Source organism: Anomaloglossus baeobatrachus, chromosome 2, assembly GCF_048569485.1.
Source record: "Anomaloglossus baeobatrachus isolate aAnoBae1 chromosome 2, aAnoBae1.hap1, whole genome shotgun sequence".
Taxonomy (NCBI): Eukaryota; Metazoa; Chordata; class Amphibia; order Anura; family Aromobatidae; genus Anomaloglossus; species Anomaloglossus baeobatrachus.
Window position 1 is genome coordinate 790,445,335 of NC_134354.1, and position 19,859 is coordinate 790,465,193.

Genomic DNA, 19,859 nt, shown 5'->3' on the forward strand with positions numbered 1-19,859 from the left:
TAAAGGGATGTTCCAGAATTTGTCTCTGTGACCTGCAGAGGGGCGTGGCCATCATCAGCCACTCAGATCACTGCTTGTGTTTTCTGCACAGGTGATTGGTCCAGGTGTCAGGAGCGTGCGCTCATCCTGAGCCTGCTGCTTCCTGAATACAATGGCAGGTGTGCAGTGGAGACTGATGCAGGGTGTGATGAGTGAGGGCAATGCGGCCGTGGTTCCTCTAGAGGGGTCCGGGCCGCCTCGCCCGCTCCGGTGACACGTGTTTATTTATGGCGGTGTAATATCCGATCGCTGCTGGTGGCGGCCTGGCCGATCGATGAACACCCCCCTCTCCTGCTCATGGTCCGGTCCTATCAATTATTGCTGCAATTAGTCATGTGGTCAGGACCATTAACAGGGGGATTAAGCTAATATTGGAGCGCGCCATCGATTGATCCCGGGGAAGAGAATAGATGTGCGGCCTCTGGGCTGTCATCAGCCGGCGGCCGGGGACACGTTAACGCCAGCGCGCGCGCGGCTCAGACATCAGTCTTGTCAGCGGGGGCCCCGGCAGAAAGCGGCCCCCCATCCTCTGATCAATGGCCTTTATATCCCGGCCACTTTATGTGCCTTAACCCTCAGACTGCCGGAGGGGACTCGGCCCCGAGCCATCAATATCCGAGAAGAAAACCAACAACCCCCCACCCCTCAAATCTCATCACTGTGCTGGCCCGTCTGTTACAATGTATCAGCGCAGGTAAACGGGGGAGACTCGATACATTGTAGCAAACCCAAACCTTCTCACAGCTGAGGATTCGCCACACTTGTATCCGGTCTGTGCAATCTCCTGCCCCCCCACACCTGTCCTTCAGGATGCTTTACCTGCACTGATACATTGTAACAAACGTGTGGGAACAGGACCATGGCTGACTGTTCACTGACAGCAAGCAGAGACAAGCCTGTCCTAAAACTGTCCAAACGTTTCTTACTATTGTGACACTACTACACCCTGCGAGCTGTGGACAGGGCGGGAGCGGTCACAGGAGTGTGCACCAGGCTGCCAGGGCATGATGGGAGTTGTAGTTCTGCAGCAGACAGCCTCACGTTGTAGATCAATAAATTATATGATGGTTTGACTGGGTGAGTAACGCTGTGAGCTTCTCTTTCATCATGTGACGCTCAGGTCTCTCCCCTCAGGTGCGGACCCCATGCAGAAGAATGAGATGGGCCACGCGCCCCTGGACTACGCCCGGGAAGGAGAGCTAAAGAAGATCCTGAAAGAATGGGAGAGCAAGGTGCGTGCGGGGGGAGTGTGCAAGGACTGCGTGGGGGTAAAGCAAGGTGCGCAGGGAGAGTGTGCAGGGAGAGCAAGGTACGTGTGGAGGGTGCAAGGACTGCGGGGGGGGGTGTAGGGAGAGCAAGGTGCATGTGGAAGGAGAGTGTGCAGGGAGAGCAAGGTGCATGTGGGAGGAGAGTGTGCAGGAGAGCAAGGTGCATGTGGGAGGAGAGTGTGCAGGGAGAGCAAGGTGTGAGAGGAGAGTGTGCAGGGAGAGCAAGGTGCATGTAGGAGGAGAGTGTGCAGGGAGAGCAAGGTGTGAGGGGAGAGTGTGCAGGGAGAGCAAGGTGCATGTGGGAGGAGAGTGTGCAGGGAGAGCAAGGTGCATGTGGGAGGAGAGTGTGCAGGGAGAGCAAGATGAATGTGGGAGGAGAGTGTGCAGGGAGAGCAAGGTCTGAGGGGAGAGTGTGCAGGGAGAGCAAGGTGCATGTGGGAGGAGAGTGTGCAGGGAGAGCAAGGTGTGAGAGGAGAGTGTGCAGGGAGAGCAAGGTGCATGTTGGGGGAGTTTGCAGGGAGAGCAAGGTGCATGTGGGAGGAGAGTGTGCAGGGAGAGCAAGATGCATGTGGGAGGAGAGTGTGCAGGGAGAGCAAGGTGGGAGGGGAGAGTGTGCAGGGAGAGCAAGGTGTGAGGGGAGAGTGTGCAGGGAGAGCAAGGTGTGAGGGGAGAGTGTGCAGGGAGAGCAAGGTGTGAGGGGAGAGTGTGCAGGAAGAGCAAGGTGTGAGAGGAGAGTGTGCAGGGAGAGCAAGGTGTGAGAGGAGAGTGTGCAGGGAGAGCAAGGTGCATGTAGGAGGAGAGTGTACAGGGAGAGCAAGGTGCATGTGGGAGGAGAGTGTGCAGGAAGAGCAAGGTGCATGTGGGAGGAGAGTGTGCAGGGAGAGCAAGGTGCATGTGGGAGGAGAGTGTGCAGGGAGAGCAAGGTGTAAGGGGAGAGTGTGCAGGGAGAGCAAGGTGCATGTAGGAGGAGAGTGTGCAGGGAGAGCAAGGTGTGAGGGGAGAGTGTGCAGGGAGAGCAAGGTGCATGTAGGAGGAGAGTGTACAGGGAGCGCAAGGTGTGAGAGGAGAGTGTGCAGGGAGAGCAAGGTGTGAGAGGAGAGTGTGCAGGGAGAGCAAGGTACATGTGGGAGGAGAGTGTGCAGGGAGAGCAAGGTGCATGTGGGAGGAGAGTGTGCAGGGAGAGCAAGGTGTGAGGGGAGAGTGTGCAGGGAGAGCAAGGTGCATGTAGGAGGAGAGTGTACAGGGAGCGCAAGGTGTGAGAGGAGAGTGTGCAGGGAGAGCAAGGTGTGAGAGGAGAGTGTGCAGGGAGAGCAAGGTGTGAGAGGAGAGTGTGCAGGGAGAGCAAGGTGTGAGAGGAGAGTGTGCAGGGAGAGCAAGGTGTGAGAGGAGAGTGTGCAGGGAGAGCAAGGTGCGCGAGAGGAGAGTGTGCAGGGAGAGCAAGGTGCGTGTGAGAGGAGAGTGTGCAGGGAGAGCAAGGTGCGCGAGAGGAGAGTGTGCAGGGAGAGCAAGGTGCATGTGGGAGGAGAGTGTGCAGGGAGAGCAAGGTGTAAGGGGAGAGTGTGCAGGGAGAGCAAGGTGTGAGAGGAGAGTGTGCAGGGAGAGTAAGGTGTGAGAGGAGAGTGTGCAGGGAGAGCAAGATGCATGTGGGAGGAGAGTGTGCAGGGAGAGCAAGGTGCGCGAGAGGAAAGTGTGCAGGGAGAGCAAGGTGCGCGAGAGGAAAGTGTGCAGGGAGAGCAAGGTGCGCGAGAGGAGAGTGTGCAGGGAGAGCAAGGTGCGCGAGAGGAGAGTGTGCAGGGAAAGCAAGGTGCGCGAGAGGAGAGTGTGCAGGGAGAGCAAGGTGCGCGAGAGGAGAGTGCGCAGGGAGAGCGAGGTGCGCGCGAGGAGAGGGCGCAGGGAGAGCGAGGTGCGCGCGAGGAAAGTGTGCAGGGAGAGCAAGGTGCGCGAGAGGAGAGTGTGCAGGGAGAGCAAGGTGCGCGAGAGGAGAGTGTGCAGGGAAAGCAAGGTGCGCGATAGGAGAGTGCAGGGAGAGCAAGGTGCGCGAGAGGAGAGTGCGCAGGGAGAGCAAGGTGCGCGCGAGGAGAGTGCGCAGGGAGAGCAAGGTGCGCGCGAGGAGAGTGCGCAGGGAGAGCAAGGTGCGCGCGAGGAGAGTGCGCAGGGAGAGCAAGGTGCGCGAGAGGAGAGTGCGCAGGGAGAGCAAGGTGCGCGAGAGGAGAGTGCGCAGGGAGAGCAAGGTGCGCGAGAGGAGAGTGCGCAGGGAGAGCAAGGTGCGCGAGAGGAGAGTGCGCAGGGAGAGCAAGGTGCGCGAGAGGAGAGTGCGCAGGGAGAGCAAGGTGCGCGAGAGGAGAGTGCGCAGGGAGAGCGAGGTGCGCGAGAGGAGAGTGCGCAGGGAGAGCGAGGTGCGCGAGAGGAGAGTGCGCAGGGAGAGCGAGGTGCGCGAGAGGAGAGTGCGCAGGGAGAGCGAGGTGCGCGAGAGGAGAGTGCGCAGGGAGAGCGAGGTGCGCGCGAGGAGAGTGCGCAGGGAGAGCGAGGTGCGCGAGAGGAGAGTGCGCAGGGAGAGCGAGGTGCGCGAGAGGAGAGTGCGCAGGGAGAGCGAGGTGCGCGAGAGGAGAGTGCGCAGGGAGAGCGAGGTGCGCGAGAGGAGAGTGCGCAGGGAGAGCAAGGTGCGCGCGAGGAGAGTGCGCAGGGAGAGCAAGGTGCGCGCGAGGAGAGTGCGCAGGGAGAGCAAGGTGCGCGCGAGGAGAGTGCGCAGGGAGAGCAAGGTGCGCGCGAGGAGGGTGCGCGCGAGGAGGGTGCGCGCGAGGAGAGTGCGCGCGAGGAGAGTGCGCGCGAGGAGAGTGCGCGCGAGGAGAGTGCGCGCGAGGAGAGTGCGCGCGAGGAGAGTGCGCGCGAGGAGAGTGCGCGCGAGGAGAGTGCGCGCGAGGAGAGTGCGCGCGAGGAGAGTGCGCGCGAGGAGAGTGCGCGCGAGGAGAGTGCGCGCGAGGAGAGTGCGCAGGGAGAGCAAGGTGCGCGCGAGGAGAGTGCGCAGGGAGAGCAAGGTGCGCGCGAGGAGAGTGCGCAGGGAGAGCAAGGTGCGCGCGAGGAGAGTGCGCAGGGAGAGCAAGGTGCGCGCGAGGAGAGTGCGCAGGGAGAGCAAGGTGCGCGCGAGGAGAGTGCGCAGGGAGAGCAAGGTGCGCGCAGGGAGAGCAAGGTGCGCGCGAGGAGAGTGCGCAGGGAGAGCAAGGTGCGCGCGAGGAGAGTGCGCAGGGAGAGCAAGGTGCGCGCGAGGAGAGTGCGCAGGGAGAGCAAGGTGCGCGCGAGGAGAGCAAGGTGGGTGTGGGGAGAAGGCGCGGGGGGAGCAAGGTCGTTGTGGGGGGAGTGTGAAGGGACTTCACGGGGGAGTAAGGTGCTTGTGGGGGAAGTGCAGAATAACCCGGCAGTTCCTAATATACAGTGCAGGGTGACGCTTTCCTATAAGTGACAGTCCTGGGCTCCAGTGTACGGGCCGGGTCCCACCGCAGCACAGAGCAGATCGGCAGCTGTACGGGCAGGACTAGATGGACGCACAGAATGGCGCCATTCACTGACAGCAAGAAGGGCCCTGAGAGCGGAGAAGAATGGAATATTCAGCACTACGGGAGGGGAAGAAGATACCATTACATTTGTAACTGCTTCATATAGTTTTAAGGGTTCAGTTTGTGCAGAGATTAGTTCTCCTAAAGGTGCGAGGCCGCCCCCTCTTGTTGTCCCCCTCTTGTTGTCCCCCTCTTGTTGTCCCCCTCTTGTTGTCCCCCTCTTGTTGTCCCCCTCTTGTTGTCCCCCTCTTGTGTCCCCGTCCTCCAGACATTCAGTTTAAACTGATGGGGCTGACAAGAAGAGGGTATTCAAGAAAGTGCCCCCTTAAAGGGCGTATTTTAGACAGGGACCTTTTCTGGAGTTTCTGAATGTCCTGTCCCTGTAGAAGGGCGGTGGGGTTGGAGCGCCCCCTGCATATCTCCGCGGGCGGTGGGGTTAGAGCGCTCCCTGCATATTTCCACGGGCGGTGGGGTTGGAGCGCCCCCTGCATATCTCCGCGGGCGGTGGGGTTAGAGCGCTCCCTGCATATCACCGCGGGCGGTGGGGTTAGAGCGCCCCCTGCATATCTCCGTGGGCGGTGGGGTTGGAGCGCCCCCTGCATATCTCCGTGGGCGGTGGGGTTGGAGCGCCCCCTGCATATCTCCGCGGGCGGTGGGGTTGGAGCGCCCCCTGCATATCTCCGCGGGCGGTGGGGTTGGAGCGCCCCCTGCATATCTCCGCGGGCGGTGGGGTTGGAGCGCCCCCTGCATATCTCCGCGGGCGGTGGGGTTGGAGCGCCCCCTGCATATTTCTGCTGTGATGAGCCTCTTACCTCGCCGTACTCTTCCTTGCGTCGGCGGTCTGCGCTGGCTGTGATGATCCTCATCGCTTTCCGTACTCTCTCATGTCGGCGGTCTGCGCTAGCTGTGATGATCCTAGTTGCTCCCCGTACTCTTCCCTGCGTCGGCGGTCTGCGCTGGCTGTGATGAGCCTCATCCCTCTCCGTACTCTTCCTCGCGTCGGCGGTCTGCGCTGGCTGTGATGAGCCTCATCCTTCTCCGTACTCTTCCTCGCATCGGCGGTCTGCGCTGGCTGTGATGAGCCTCATCCCTCTCCGTACTCTTCCTCGCGTCGGCGGTCTGCGCTGGCTGTGACGATCCTCGTCGCTTCTCGTACTCTTCCTCGCGTCGGCGGTCTGCGCTGGCTGTGATGAGCCTCGTTTCTTGCCGTACTCTTCCCTGCGTCGGCGGTCTGCGTTGGCTGTGATGAGCCTCGTCGCTCCTCGTACTCTTCCTCGTGTCGGCGGTCTGCGCTGGCTGTGATGATCCTTTACCCTCTCCGTACTCTTCCCCGCGTCGGCGGTCTGCGCTGGCTGTGCTGAGCCTCGTCGTTCGTTGTACTCTTCCCCGTGTCGGCGGTCTGCGCTGGCTGTGCTGAGCCTCGTCGCTCGTTGTACTCTTCCCCGTGTCGGCGGTCTGCGCTGGCTGTGATGAGCCTCGTCCCTCTCTGTACTCTTCCTCGCGTCGGCGGTCTGCGCTGGCTGTGATGATCCTCGTCGCTCCTCGTACTCTTCCTCGCGTCGGCGGTCTGCGCTGGCTGTGAAGATCCTCGTCGCTCGCCGTACTCTTCCTCGCGTCGGCGGTCTGCGCTGGCTGTGATGAGCCTCGTCCCTCTCTGTACTCTTCCTCGCGTCGGCGGTCTGCGCTGGCTGTGATGATCCTCGTCGCTCCTCGTACTCTTCCTCGCGTCGGCGGTCTGCGCTGGCTGTGAAGATCCTCGTCGCTCGCCGTACTCTTCCTCGCGTCGGCGGTCTGCGCTGGCTGTGATGAGCCTCGTCGCTCTCCGTACTCTTCCTCGCGTCGGCAGTCTGCGCTGGCTGTGAAGATCCTCGTCGCTCTCCGTACTCTTCCTCGCGTCGGCGGTCTGCGCTGGCTATGATGATCCTCGTCGCTCCCTGTACTCTACTCTTCCTCGCGTCGGCGGTCTGCGCTGGCTGTGATGAGCCTCGTCGCTCGCCGTACTCTTCCTCGCGTCGGCGGTCTGTGCTGGCTATGATGATCCTCGTCGCTCCTCGTACTCTTCCTCGCGTCGGCGGTCTGCGCTGGCTGTGATGAGCCTCGTCGCTCTCCGTACTCTTCCTCGCGTCGGCGGTCTGCGCTTGCTGTGATGATCCTCGTCGCTCCATGTACTCTTCCTCGCGTCAGCGGTCTGCGCTGGCTGTGATGAGCCTCTTACCTCGCCGTATTCTTCCTCGCGTCGGCGGTCTGCGCTGGCTGTGATGATCCTCGTCGCTCTCCGTACTCTTCCTCGCGTCGGCGGTCTGCGCTGGCTGTGATGATCCTCGTCGCTCCTCGTACTCTTCCTCGCGTCGGCGGTCTGCTCTGGCTGTGATGAGCTTCGTCGCTCTCCGTACTCTTCCTCGCGTCGGCGGTCTGCTCTGGCTGTGATGATCCTCGTCGCTCCATGTACTCTTCCTTGCGTCGGCGGTCTGCTCTGGCTGTGATGAGCCTCGTCGCTCTCCGTACTCTTCCTCGCGTCGGCGGTCTGCGCTGGCTGTGATGATCCTCGTCGCTCTCCGTACTCTTCCCCGCGTCGGCGGTCTGCGCTGGCTGTGATGATCCTCGTCGCTCTCCGTACTCTTCCCCGCGTCGGCGGTCTGCGCTGGCTGTGATGATCCTCGTCGCTCCTCGTACTCTTCCTCGCGTCGGCGATATGCGCTGGCTGTGATGAGCCTCGTCGCTCTCCGTACTCTTCCTCACGTCGGCGGTCTGCGCTGGCTGTGATGAGCCCCGTCGCTCCATGTACTCTTCCTCGCGTCGGCGGTCTGCGCTGGCTGTGATGAGCCTCGTCCCTCTCCGTACTCTTCCTCGCGTCGGCGGTCTGCGCTGGCTGTGATGAGCCTCATCCCTCTCCGTACTCTTCCTCGCGTCGGCGGTCTGCGCTGGCTGTGATGAGCCTCGTCGCTCGCCGTACTCTTCCTCGCGTCGGCGGTCTGCGCTGGCTGTGATGAGCCTCGTCCCTCTCCGTACTCTTCCTCGCGTCGGCGGTCTGCGCTGGCTGTGATGAGCCTCGTCGCTCAGCGTCTGTCAGCCGTACAGTGCGGTGGGTTATGTATCTCCCTCATAAATAAGCCATCACGCGGGGAGACGACCTGTTCGCCGCCGTATTTCTCTCGGCGCGGGAGATGAATCTGCTTATAAAGCCGTAAAGCCGGGTGACAGGGGCGGGTGATGAACGGCCGGCTGACGGGGACAGGCTGCTGGCAGGTAGCGATTCTGTATCCCCCGCTCTTCTGGGACTCCCCCGGAATTTATGGCTTATTTTAATCACAGACGAGAATGAATAGATGGGAGTATTTAATGCCGCCACATACGTTTTATTTACTCACCGCCGCCACCGCCGCAGACATTTACATTTGTCGTGTTTTCCTTTCTGCTGATAAAGGACCCAAAACTGGAAAACCGCAGCCCACACCGGGATCCAGGCCCGACGCCCCTGCTAAAACTAGAAGAATAAAAAAACGTGAAAAATTTAAAGGAACAGTCCCAGAAAAAGGATTGATGTCCCTTTTAGAAACTGCCATCATACGGTCACTGCTGTATATTAGGGTTTTCATGATTGTTGATCTATTGCGTTCTTGTAATGCAACAATGTGAAAATTAAAAAAAAATAAATAAATGTGAAAAACTTAAAGCAGCAGTCCCAGAAAAAAAAGGCTAGGACTTCTGTGATGAAAACTGCAAGCACCACTCACCGGTGCATTAGTCTTGGTGACGCTTTACACAATTCTTCACTTATTTGGGTTCACATTATGCAGCGAATTAAGAAGAAAAAAATGTGAAAAACCTAAAGGAACAGTCCCAGAAAATGCTTCAACGTCTGCTATGAAAACCGATCAGAAGGTCACTGGCACATTTTTTGGACCAGTGTTTTATGACACTGAATGTGTTCTCGTGATGCAACAGTGAGAACAAAAAAAATGTGAAAAACTTAAGATATCAGTCCCAGAAAAATGTTAGAGCTGCTCTTGTTGAAAGTGCAAGAAAGTGGCCCGTGGCTCATTGGTCAGGAATCATGTAAAAGGCCTAAATTAATATTTTGGTTGTCATGGGGGAACAATATTACGACCCCCTCCCCCTCCAAAAAAAAAAACGTGAAAAACTTTAAACTTTCCTATGGAAACTGTGAACGAATGGTCACTGGCACATTATTTGCAGTCATTTTAATCGCAGTATTGTTTTAAATAATCCTTGACGTCTTGGGGTTTTGTGGTGCAAGAGTGTGAGAATCAAATAGGAAAAAAAAAAGTGAAAAACCTAAAAAAAAAAACACCAAAAACTAATTGTTGGCACAGCCCCGTGAAAACTACAAGTAATTGGTCACTGCTGTATTCTTCTCAGTGATGTTTTATGTAATTCTTGGGTTCCGATTCTGCTAAAATGTGAGAACAAAAAAAAAATGTGAAAAATTTAAAGGAGCAGTCACACAAAAAATGTTTGCAATGCAGCTATGGAAACTGCGAGCGAATGGTCTCTAACTATATAAATGGTGACTTTTTACTTGATTCTTGACCATTTGAGATCTCATGAGCATGAAAGAAAGTGTGAAAAACTTAAAGGAACAGTACCAGAGAAATGTTTGATCTACTCAGATGGAAATGGTGAGCAGATGGTCAGCGGAGCAGGAATTGTGTGGTTTTTGCATAATTCTTGATTATGCGACGGCAAATACAAGTGAAGGTCGGACGCCGCCTGCTCGGGCTACGATATTACTAACTCGGAGAAAGCTGGGTGATCTATGCTCTTCCTGGGGGTCTCATCCGTTATCACCCCCCCCCCCACATTGCTCTGCAGCACTTTGCCACTCAGGAGTCTATGATCACTGTTGGAGACCCCATTAATAAACCGTAACAGCAGCAATACTGATGGCACCCAGCTTTCCCAGACTCCTGAATGGCAAATCACCCTAGACAAGAAGGTTCCTGTGACCTGGGGCAGCTTTATGATTGGGACCCAGCTCTCCCGGAATTAGAAAAGGCCAAGAGCCTAATTTCCATTCCCTGACAGTGAGCGGAGATCTGTTCGCTGCTTTCCCTCATACTTTGCCTCTTTGTACAGTTTCAGGTGGCGCAGAAGAAGCGGGATCTGGAGGAGCGCCGGCGGTTTCCCCTGGAGCAGCGGCTGCAGGAGCACATCGTGGGGCAGGAGGGCGCCATCGCCACTGTGGGGGCGGGTAAGTGGAACCACAACAAAGATGGCGTCTGTCCGCGGTATCTGTTCAATATGGCCGCCATTTACTCCTGCTCACACAGCTGAGGGGTCGTTACAGTGTAAGGAGAGGACGGGGGCTGCTGAGTTATTAACTGCACTGGTACATGGGAACGCACCTGCAGCTGTGGTTTACTAATTCACTGACCGCAAGCAGAGATCTTGAAATGTCAGGCAGACCTTATCACTGTCAGGTCCCCCGGAGTGGATGGTGTTAGGGGCCATGTACTGGATCCCGCAGGGGCCCTCCTTGTGACAGCAGCGCTGGGGGCCACACACTGGATCCCACAGGGGCCGCTCCTTGTGACAGCAGCGCTGGGGGCCACACACTGGATCCCACAGGGGCCGCTCCTTGTGACAGCAGTGCTGGGGGGCCACACACTGGATCCTGGAGGGCCGCTCCTTGTGACAGCACCGCTGGGGGCCACACACTGGATCCTGCAGGGGCCGCTCCTTGTGACACCAGTGCTGGGAGCCACACACTGGATCCTGCAGGGGCCGCTCCTTGTGACAGCAGCGCTGGGGGCCACACACTGGATCCCACAGGGGCCGCTCCTTGTGACAGCAGCGCTGGGGGGCCACACACTGGATCCCACAGGGGCCGCTCCTTGTGACAGCAGTGCTGGGGGGCCACACACTGGATCCTGGAGGGCCGCTCCTTGTGACAGCACCGCTGGGGGCCACACACTGGATCCTGCAGGGGCCGCTCCTTGTGACACCAGTGCTGGGAGCCACACACTGGATCCTGCAGGGGCCGCTCCTTGTGACAGCAGCGCTGGGGGCCACACACTGGATCCCACAGGGGCCGCTCCTTGTGACAGCAGCGCTGGGGGGCCACACACTGGATCCCACAGGGGCCGCTCCTTGTGACAGCAGCGCTGGGGGCCACACACTGGATCCCACAGGGGCCGCTCCTTGTGACAGCAGCGCTGGGGGCCACACACTGGATCCCACAGGGGCCGCTCCTTGTGACAGTAGCGCTGGGGGCCACACACTTTATCCCACAGGGGCCGCTCCTTGTGACAGCAGCGCTGGGGGCCACACACTGGATCCCACAGGGGCCGCTCCTTGTGACAGCAGTGCTGGGGGGGCCACACACTGGATCCCACAGGGGCCGCTCCTTGTGACAGCAGCGCTGGGGGCCACACACTGGATCCCACAGGGGCCGCTCCTTGTGACACCAGTGCTGGGGGGGCCACACACTGGATCCCACAGGGGCCGCTCCTTGTGACAGCAGTGCTGGGGTGCCACACACTGGATCCCACAGGGGCCGCTCCTTGTGACAGCAGCGCTGGGGGCCACACACTGGATCCTGGAGGGGCCGCTCCTTGTGACAGCAGCGCTGGGGGCCACACACTGGATCCCACAGGGGCCGCTCCTTGTGACAGCAGTGCTGGGGGCCACACACTGGATCCTGGAGGGGCCGCTCCTTGTGACAGCAGCGCTGGGGGGCCACACACTGGATCCCACAGGGGCCGCTCCTTGTGACAGCAGCGCTGGGGGGCCACACACTGGATCCTGGAGGGGCCGCTCCTTGTGACAGCAGCGCTGGAGGGCCACATACTGGATCCTGCAGGGGCCGCTCCTTGTGACAGCAGCGCTGGGGGCCACACACTGGATCCTGCAGGGGCCTCTCCCGGTGGATCTCACAGGGGCCGCTCCTTGTGACAGCAGTGCAGCGGGCCGGTATTTTTAGTCTCTGCTTCGTTCCTCCAGAGCTGAGATCTTTACTACTTTCATAAGCCGTGTGTCCCCCCCGGGGGCTCGTCCAGCGCTGCCCCCTCCCGGCTGCTATATATAGGGCCATTCGCTGACCGGCGTCTCTCCGGGGCCCCATCCTGCAGCCGCGTTATTGCTCACCGAGGCCACATAAAGGTGTCTGGATCCATATAAGCCTGTGCCTGTACGTGCCGGTGGCCGCTGCTTGTGTGCCCACCTGTGCCCGGCCGGCAGCCTCCACCGTGCACATACGTGCAGCGCAGCAGAGTGCGGTGCAGCAGGGATGCGGGGAGTGCGGTGCAGCAGGGATGCGGGGAGTGCGGTGCAGCAGGGATGTGGTGCAGCAGGGATGCGGGGAGTGCGGTGCAGCAGGGATGTGGTGCAGCAGGGATGCGGGGAGTGCGGTGCAGCAGGGATGTGGTGCAGCAGGGATGCGGGGAGTGCGGTGCAGCAGGGATGTGGTGCAGCAGGGATGCGGGGAGTGCGGTGCAGCAGGGATGTGGTGCAGCAGGGATGCGGGGAGTGTGGTGCAGCAGGGATGCGGGGAGTGCGGTGCAGCAGGGATGTGGTGCAGCGGGGAGTGCGGTGCAGCAGGGATGTGGTGCAGCAGGGATGCGGGGAGTGCGGTGCAGCAGGGATGTGGTGCAGCAGGGATGCGGGGAGTGCGGTGCAGCAGGGATGTGGTGCAGCAGGGATGCGGGGAGTGCGGTGCAGCAGGGATGTGGTGCAGCAGGGATGCGGGGAGTGCAGTGCAGCGGGGAGTGCGGTGCGGCGGGGATGTGGTGCGGCGGGGATGTGGTGCAGCAGGGATGCGGGGAGTGCGGTGCGGCAGGGATGCGGGGAGTGCGGTGCGGCGGGGATGTGGTGCAGCGGGGATGCGGGGAGTGCGGTGCGGCGGGGATGTGGTGCAGCGGGGATGCGGGGAGTGCGGTGCGGCGGGGATGTGGTGCAGCGGGGATGCGGGGAGTGCGGTGCGGCGGGGATGTGGTGCAGCGGGGATGCGGGGAGTGCGGTGCAGCGGGGAGTGCGGTGCGGCGGGGATGTGGTGCGGCGGGGATGTGGTGCAGCAGGGATGCGGGGAGTGCGGTGCGGCAGGGATGCGGGGAGTGCGGTGCGGCGGGGATGTGGTGCAGCGGGGATGCGGGGAGTGCGGTGCGGCGGGGATGTGGTGCAGCGGGGATGCGGGGAGTGCGGTGCGGCGGGGATGTGGTGCAGCGGGGATGCGGGGAGTGCGGTGCGGCGGGGATGTGGTGCAGCGGGGATGCGGGGAGTGCGGTGCGGCGGGGAGTGCGGTTCGGCGGGGATTTGGTGCGGCTCTGCCCTCGGGCTGCGGCAGCTAATTGTCGGCCGGTGATGAATGGCCGGTGTCTGCGGCGTCACAGGTGGTGTCTGAGCCCATTACAGCCGCTCTTTTTATGCCGGTCCTGATTGAATTATTGGGGACCTGCCCTCCCCCCACCGCGGGGCATCACCGGGCGGAGCTGTCCGGGGCGCTCTGCTCTGCACACCGCTAAGTGGATGGGAAGGATTCTCATTAGCGCCAGGCGTTGTGCACATTTCTACGGGGAAGGATTAACCCTTCGCACCCTCTGCCTGTACTGATAGGAGATGACACCAGATCGACCCGATCCGACCCACAGAGGTGCCCAAAAATCGGTGACGTCCATAATCGTGTGCGGCACAAGTCTTCACGCCCCATGGAGACCACTGAGGACCCCGACCCTCCCGCAGCAGCCGGGGAAACGTGCATGGGTCACACAGCTTTCCTGGAATCCTGAGTGACCACCTATATAATGGAAGACCTCGCCATCCAGCAGACGATCCCAGCAGAGTACTGTATCCACAGGGCTCGTCACCCAGCTTTCCCAGAACCCTGACCGGACATGGGATGTTCAGTTTCAGGACTAAGACGGCTTTTCAGGAGTCCAGGCGAGCTGAGTTACTTTCTCGCTGGGGCTTCACTGGCGGCCATAAGACAGGCACCCAGATATGTTACCACCCTGGTGTCATGTACGCAGAGACAGCCGGATGTGATGAGCGGCCCCCGCTGCACGGCCGCGGATGTGATCAGGGGTAATGAGTCATTCAGGAGTCTGGGAAAGCTGGGTGACTGTGCACAGCAGATCTAGTGGCAGCCTGACTGTCAGGCACCCAGCTTCCCCAGACTCTGGATCAGCCATATACATTGGTGTTATATGAGCGCTTAACCAGTCCGCTCAGGAACCTAGGAAAGCTGGGTGATCGTCCCTGCCGGATCAGGCTTTCATGCTGGACCTGGATCTCCTGTGGGGAGTCACCCAGCTTTCCATATACCGAGGCTCCAGGAGCGCGGCATACACAGGATGATCAGGAGTCTGGGAAAGCTGGGTGACCTCTCGGCTCACAGTATAATGGCAGCCGTATTAGCTTTCCTCCAGGAGGCGTCCGGTCGCCCCCTCGCCCTCCTCCCGGCTGTACGCTCAGGACACTCGGCTTCACCCCCGAAATGAATAGATCTGATAACTCCACATTTATTACCCTCCTGGCTGAGGGGCTGATAACTGCGGAGCTATTGATTTGTGTAAAACAATACAGAGAATTTATCCGTTCAATAGAGCCGCGGGCGCAGCGCCACCGATACAAATGTAGGAAATAAAAGCCGCGTCTGCTGCGCCCCCGGGGGGAGAGGTAAACACAAGTCTGCAAGCACGCGCCACTCCGGGGGGAGGGGGGCACGAGTCTGGGGGGGCAAGGTGGGAGGCATGAGTTTGGGGGGGTAAGATGGAGGGCGCAAGTCTGGGGGGTAAGATGGGGAGCAACTCAATGGGGGAGAGAGGCACAAGTCTGGGGGGGGAAGGGGCGCGAAACTTCAGTGAGGCGAGTGCGAGACACTGGGGGGATGGGCTCGAGTCTGGGGGGAACGGGCACAAGACTGCAGTCGACATGCACAACTCTGAGGGGGACAGGCTTGATACTCTTTATATGTAGGGGATGCGTGAAAGACGTGCGTGGGGGTGGGATGAGCAGAAATTTGGGGGTGGACAAGTGTGAGACTCTGGATGGGGACGGGCATAAATCGGGGTTGGAAAAGCATGAGACTGGAGGGGACGGGCACTGGTGTTTGGGGGGACACGCTCCCCATCATCTGATCTGTAGTGGGGGCATGAGTCCACCCACACCTCTGAACCCACCTTTACCTGCCTGTATATGTGAGGGGCGGTCTCTCTGGAGGACCCTTGTGTGTGTTTGGTCTCTGGGGGACCCCTGTGTGTGTTTGGTCTCTGGAGGACCCCTGTGTGTGTTTGGTGATCTCTGGGGGACCCTTGTGTGTGTTTGGTGGTCTCTGGGGGACCCTTGTGTGTGTTTGGTGGTCTCCGGGGGACCCCTGTGTGTGTTTGGTGGTCTCTGGGGGACCCCTGTGTGTGTTTGGTGGTCTCTGGGGGACCCCTGTGTGTGTTTGGTGGTCTCTGGGGGACCCCTGTGTGTGTGCCCTCTACCCCTGCGATGGTGTTTCTGGGTGAAGGACGCTGCGACCTTCCCTCCCTCCGCTGCTCCCCTCGCGCCCCCTCTGCGCTCCCCTCACGTCTCCTCCGCGTCCCTCCCGCGCCCTCGTCTCCCTGACAACCCTGAGTGCACATCCAGGAAAGCGTATGTGAGCCGGGCTCTGGGCCGCGCGCCATATCCATACTAACCCGATTACCCTCCTGTGGGGCTCTGCCCGCTAATCACATTACCCGACTAATGGTCCCGAGGACGGAGAGGGAGCGCAGAGCAGCGAAACGCGGGATACTTAGTGATAATTACACTCCCGGCCCTGGCAGTGATTTATCTCTCCTCCATGTCTCCAGCCATCCGCAGGAAGGAGAACGGATGGTCCGACGACGAGCACCCCCTGGTCTTCTTATTCCTGGGATCCTCCGGGATAGGTGATGCCATTTATTGCTTCTTTTTTCTACGCCTGTCATAAATGTGTGTTCTAATCTGGTAGTTTTTATGTATTTTATCATTTCTCCTGAAAAATAAAAAAAAAAAGTAAAATAAAAAACAAAAAAAATATACTTCTAATAAGTATACAAATGAGTGAGCGAAGAAAACGATAATGAGGAATAATGATGATAAAAATCATCTAGAAATAATCTAATTATCTAATCACATAAATGTAATAAATAAAATATATATAAAAAAATTCCATTAATAATAAACTAACTGAAGTTAAAAATTCAAGTCCATTGTAAAAATGCAAAAAATGTTAGAAAAATAAGAAAAATATATGTATATAAAATTTTTTAAAATTAAATAAATTTAGTTTTTTATATATATAATATATATCTATGTGTGTGTGTGTGTGTGTGTGTAAAAAAAAAACCAACAAAAAAAACCCCAATATACTGTGTATAGAAGAGTAATAAAGGAAAAAATGTTTAATACAAATAATAAAAAGTGTGTATGTATGTGTATATATATTAGTGTGGGTGTGTATGTATGTATGTATGTGTATATATATATATATATATATATATATATATATATATATATATATATATATATATATATATATATATATATATATATATATATATATATATATATATATATATATATATATATATATATATATATGTATATATATATGTATATATATATATATATGTATATGTATATGTATGTATGTATGTATGTATGTATGTATGTATGTATGTATGTATGTATGTATGTATATATATATATGTATGTATATATATATATATATATATACACACAATATAATAAAGAATTAAATTATAAAACGTGTAAAAGAAAAAAAAAAAAAATATATATATATATATATATATATATATATATATATTTTTACACTATATAATTATGAACCTTGGGGAAAAAAATATGAAAAAAATCCCACGACAATAGTTACAATTGATGTTTATAAATGAAAATTAAAATGAAGAAAATAATCTGGATAATATTGTAAATAATGAGCGGACCCCAATCTGCGTCCGAGCCTGTGAATAATGAATGAGGCGTTAATGGCGGCTGCTTGGATGTGAATAATCGGCTCGGCTGCTTCTGTCCTCGGTGTCCTCGCCGCGGTCCCCGCTGAATCGTGTAATTTAATTTTCCTGTATTAAGGCCTGGCGGTTTCCAGGATTTAGCAGCCGCGATTAACCTGTCAGGACGGAGGAGAAGGTGCGACGGGCGGGGGAGGGGGGGGGTGTATGTGGACCCCACCCTGTGATTATACGTATAATGTAGCGGTGCTAATTAGATGATTGGACCGTTATAACCCTATAATTCCCGGCACATACATGCCGCGGCACCGTTATGCCATTATTCCGGGGTCCTGTGATCTCCCCCTTGTGCGCAGCTCAATATATGATATTACAGTCCTCCCATCACATCCATCACTGTCACCGCCGCTCTATAAAAACATTAAGAGCACACGGCCCCCGGCGGCAGGCGAGATTTATCACCATCGGTCGGGGGTCTCTGCACCAAACGGGACGAGATAGGACGAGCGGTCACGTGATCGAGCAGCGAATCCCAGCGCCGTCCTGGGACCGGATATCCGACCTCTGCGCAGATATCACATATCTGACACTTACTGGGAATGTTTTTATCTTTTTTTTGGATAGGTAAAACGGAATTGGCGAAACAGACGGCGCGCTACCTGCACAAGGACATCAAGAAGGTGACGTCACCATGTGCATTGTACATAGATTTATATTCTGATGAAAGTCCGGAAACCAATAATCCGGATTTGCTGATCCTCCGGAGTATGTGCGGAGTGCGTGCATGACGCCTCCTTCTGTCCTCGCAGGGCTTCATCCGGCTGGATATGTCCGAATTCCAGGAGAAGCATGAGGTACGGGCTGATGGGAGCGGTAGTCCAGTGTAGCCGCGCAGTGTGTCCATCATCTACATCATTGTGCTGCACTGGGCACCACGGGGGCGGGGTACCGCCATAGAGTGAGTGTACGGGACGCGGGAACATAACTCCTCCCCTCCTCCGCCGGATGCTTCTCTGCAGGTGGCCAAGTTCATCGGCTCTCCGCCGGGATACGTGGGACACGAGGATGGAGGTCAGCTGACCAAGAAGCTAAAGGAGTGCCCCAACGCGGTGGTCCTGTTTGACGAGGTGGATAAGGCCCACCCCGACGTCCTCACCATAATGCTGCAGTTATTTGACGAGGTAAACAGATTTCATGTCCAGTAATCCAGTCTCCCTCAAAGTATGTACGACCCTAAAGGGGTCCTCTGCCTACATATAGCTCAGTGTGGTGTAACCCCCGCCCCAGCTTTACTGTTAGGTCAGTGATGTGATCGCCTGGGATGGGAGACACTGGTAATGGTTATTAGGGAGTAAGTAGTAATTCAACAGAGGGGTCCGGAGGCAGGAGGGCAGGGGGCTCCAGAGGGAGGAGGAGGAGGAGGGCAGAGGGCTCCGGAGGGAGGAGGAGGAGGGCAGGGGGCTCCACAGGGAGGAGGACGAGGGCAGAGGTCTCCGGAGGGAGGAGGAGGAGGAGAAGGGCAGGGGGCTCCAGAGGGAGGAGGACGAGGGCAGAGGTCTCCGGAGGGAGGAGGAGGAGGAGGGCAGGGGGCTCCAGAGGGAGGAGGAGGAGGGCAGGGGGCTCCAGAGAAAGGAGGAGGAGGGCAGGAGGCTCCAGAGGGAGGAGGAGGAGGGCAGAGGTCTCCGGAGGGAGGAGAAGGAGGGCAGGGGGCTCCACAGGGAGGAGGACGAGGGCAGAGGTCTCCGGAGGGAGGAGGAGGAGGGCAGGGGGCTCCACAGGGAGGAGGAGGAGGGCAGGGGGCTCCAGAGGGAGGAGGAGGAGGGCAGGGGGCTCCAGAGGGAGGAGGAGGAGGGCAGGGGGCTCCAGAGGGAGGAGGAGGAGGGCAGGGGGCTCCAGAGGGAGGAGGAGGAGGGCAGGGGGCTCCAGAGGGAGGAGGAGGAGGGCAGGGGGCTCCAGAGGGAGGAGGAGGAGGGCAGGGGGCTCCAGAGAAAGGAGGAGGAGGGCAGGGGGCTCCAGAGAAAGGAGGAGGGCAGGGGGCTCCAGAGGGAGGAGGAGGGCAGGGGGCTCCAGAGGGAGGAGGAGGGCAGGGGGCTCTAGAGGGAGGAGGAGGAGGGCAGGGGGCTCCAGAGGGAGGAGGAGGAGGGCAGGGGGCTCCAGAGGGAGGAGGAGGAGGGCAGAGGTCTCCGGAGGGAGGAGAAGGAGGAGGGCAGGGGGCTCCAGAGGGAGGAGGAGGAGGGCAGGAGGCTCCAGAGGGAGGAGGAGGAGGGCAGGGGGCTCCAGAGGGAGGAGGAGGAGGGCAGGGGGCTCCAGAGGGAGGAGGAGGAGGGCAGGGGGCTCCAGAGGGAGGAGGAGGAGGGCAGGGGGCTCCAGAGGGAGGAGGAGGAGGGCAGGGGGCTCCAGAGGGAGGAGGAGGAGGGCAGGGGGCTCCAGAGGGAGGAGGAGGAGGGCAGGGGGCTCCAGAGAAAGGAGGAGGAGGGCAGGGGGCTCCAGAGAAAGGAGGAGGGCAGGGGGCTCCAGAGGGAGGAGGGCAGGGGGCTCCAGAGGGAGGAGGAGGGCAGGGGGCTCTAGAGGGAGGAGGAGGGCAGGGGGCTCTAGAAGGAGGAGGAGCAGAACAAGAGGGCTCGGGAGGGAGAAGGAGGACAAGAGGGCTCAGGAGGAAGGAAGAGGACAAGAGGGCTCTGGAGGCAGGAAGGAGGACAAGAGGGCTCGGGAGGCAGGAAGGAGGACAAGAGAATCGGGAGGCAAGAAGGAGGACAAGAGGGCTCGGGAGGCAGGAAGGAGGACAAGAGGGCTCGGAAGGAAGGAAGAGGACAAGAGGGCTCGGGAGGCAGGAAGGAGGACAAGAGGGCTCGGGAGGCAGGAAGGAGGACAAGAGGGCTCGGGAGGCAAGAAGGAGGACAAGAGGGCTCGGGAGGGAGGAGGAGGATGAGGTCTCGGGAGGGAGGAGGAGGACGAGGTCTCGGGAGGGAGGACGAGGGCTCGGGAGGGAGGAGGAGGACGAGGGCTTGGGAGGGAGGGAGGAGGAGGACAAAGGGCTCGGGAAGGAGGAA

The 19,859-nt window shown here is 58.1% G+C and overlaps 1 protein-coding gene across 1 annotated transcript in view; it reads left to right on the top strand.

Moving 5' to 3' along the window:
• CLPB (ClpB family mitochondrial disaggregase) overlaps positions 1-19,859 on the top strand; it is a 75,902-nt gene that overhangs the window by 41,279 nt on the left and 14,764 nt on the right. Inside the window, exons 6-11 of the mRNA XM_075337655.1 lie at positions 1,174-1,271; positions 9,956-10,070; positions 15,652-15,729; positions 17,434-17,489; positions 17,619-17,663; positions 17,829-17,990. Of these exons, the coding sequence (XP_075193770.1) occupies positions 1,174-1,271; positions 9,956-10,070; positions 15,652-15,729; positions 17,434-17,489; positions 17,619-17,663; positions 17,829-17,990 (554 nt within the window). The remainder of the gene's footprint in view (positions 1-1,173; positions 1,272-9,955; positions 10,071-15,651; positions 15,730-17,433; positions 17,490-17,618; positions 17,664-17,828; positions 17,991-19,859) is intronic.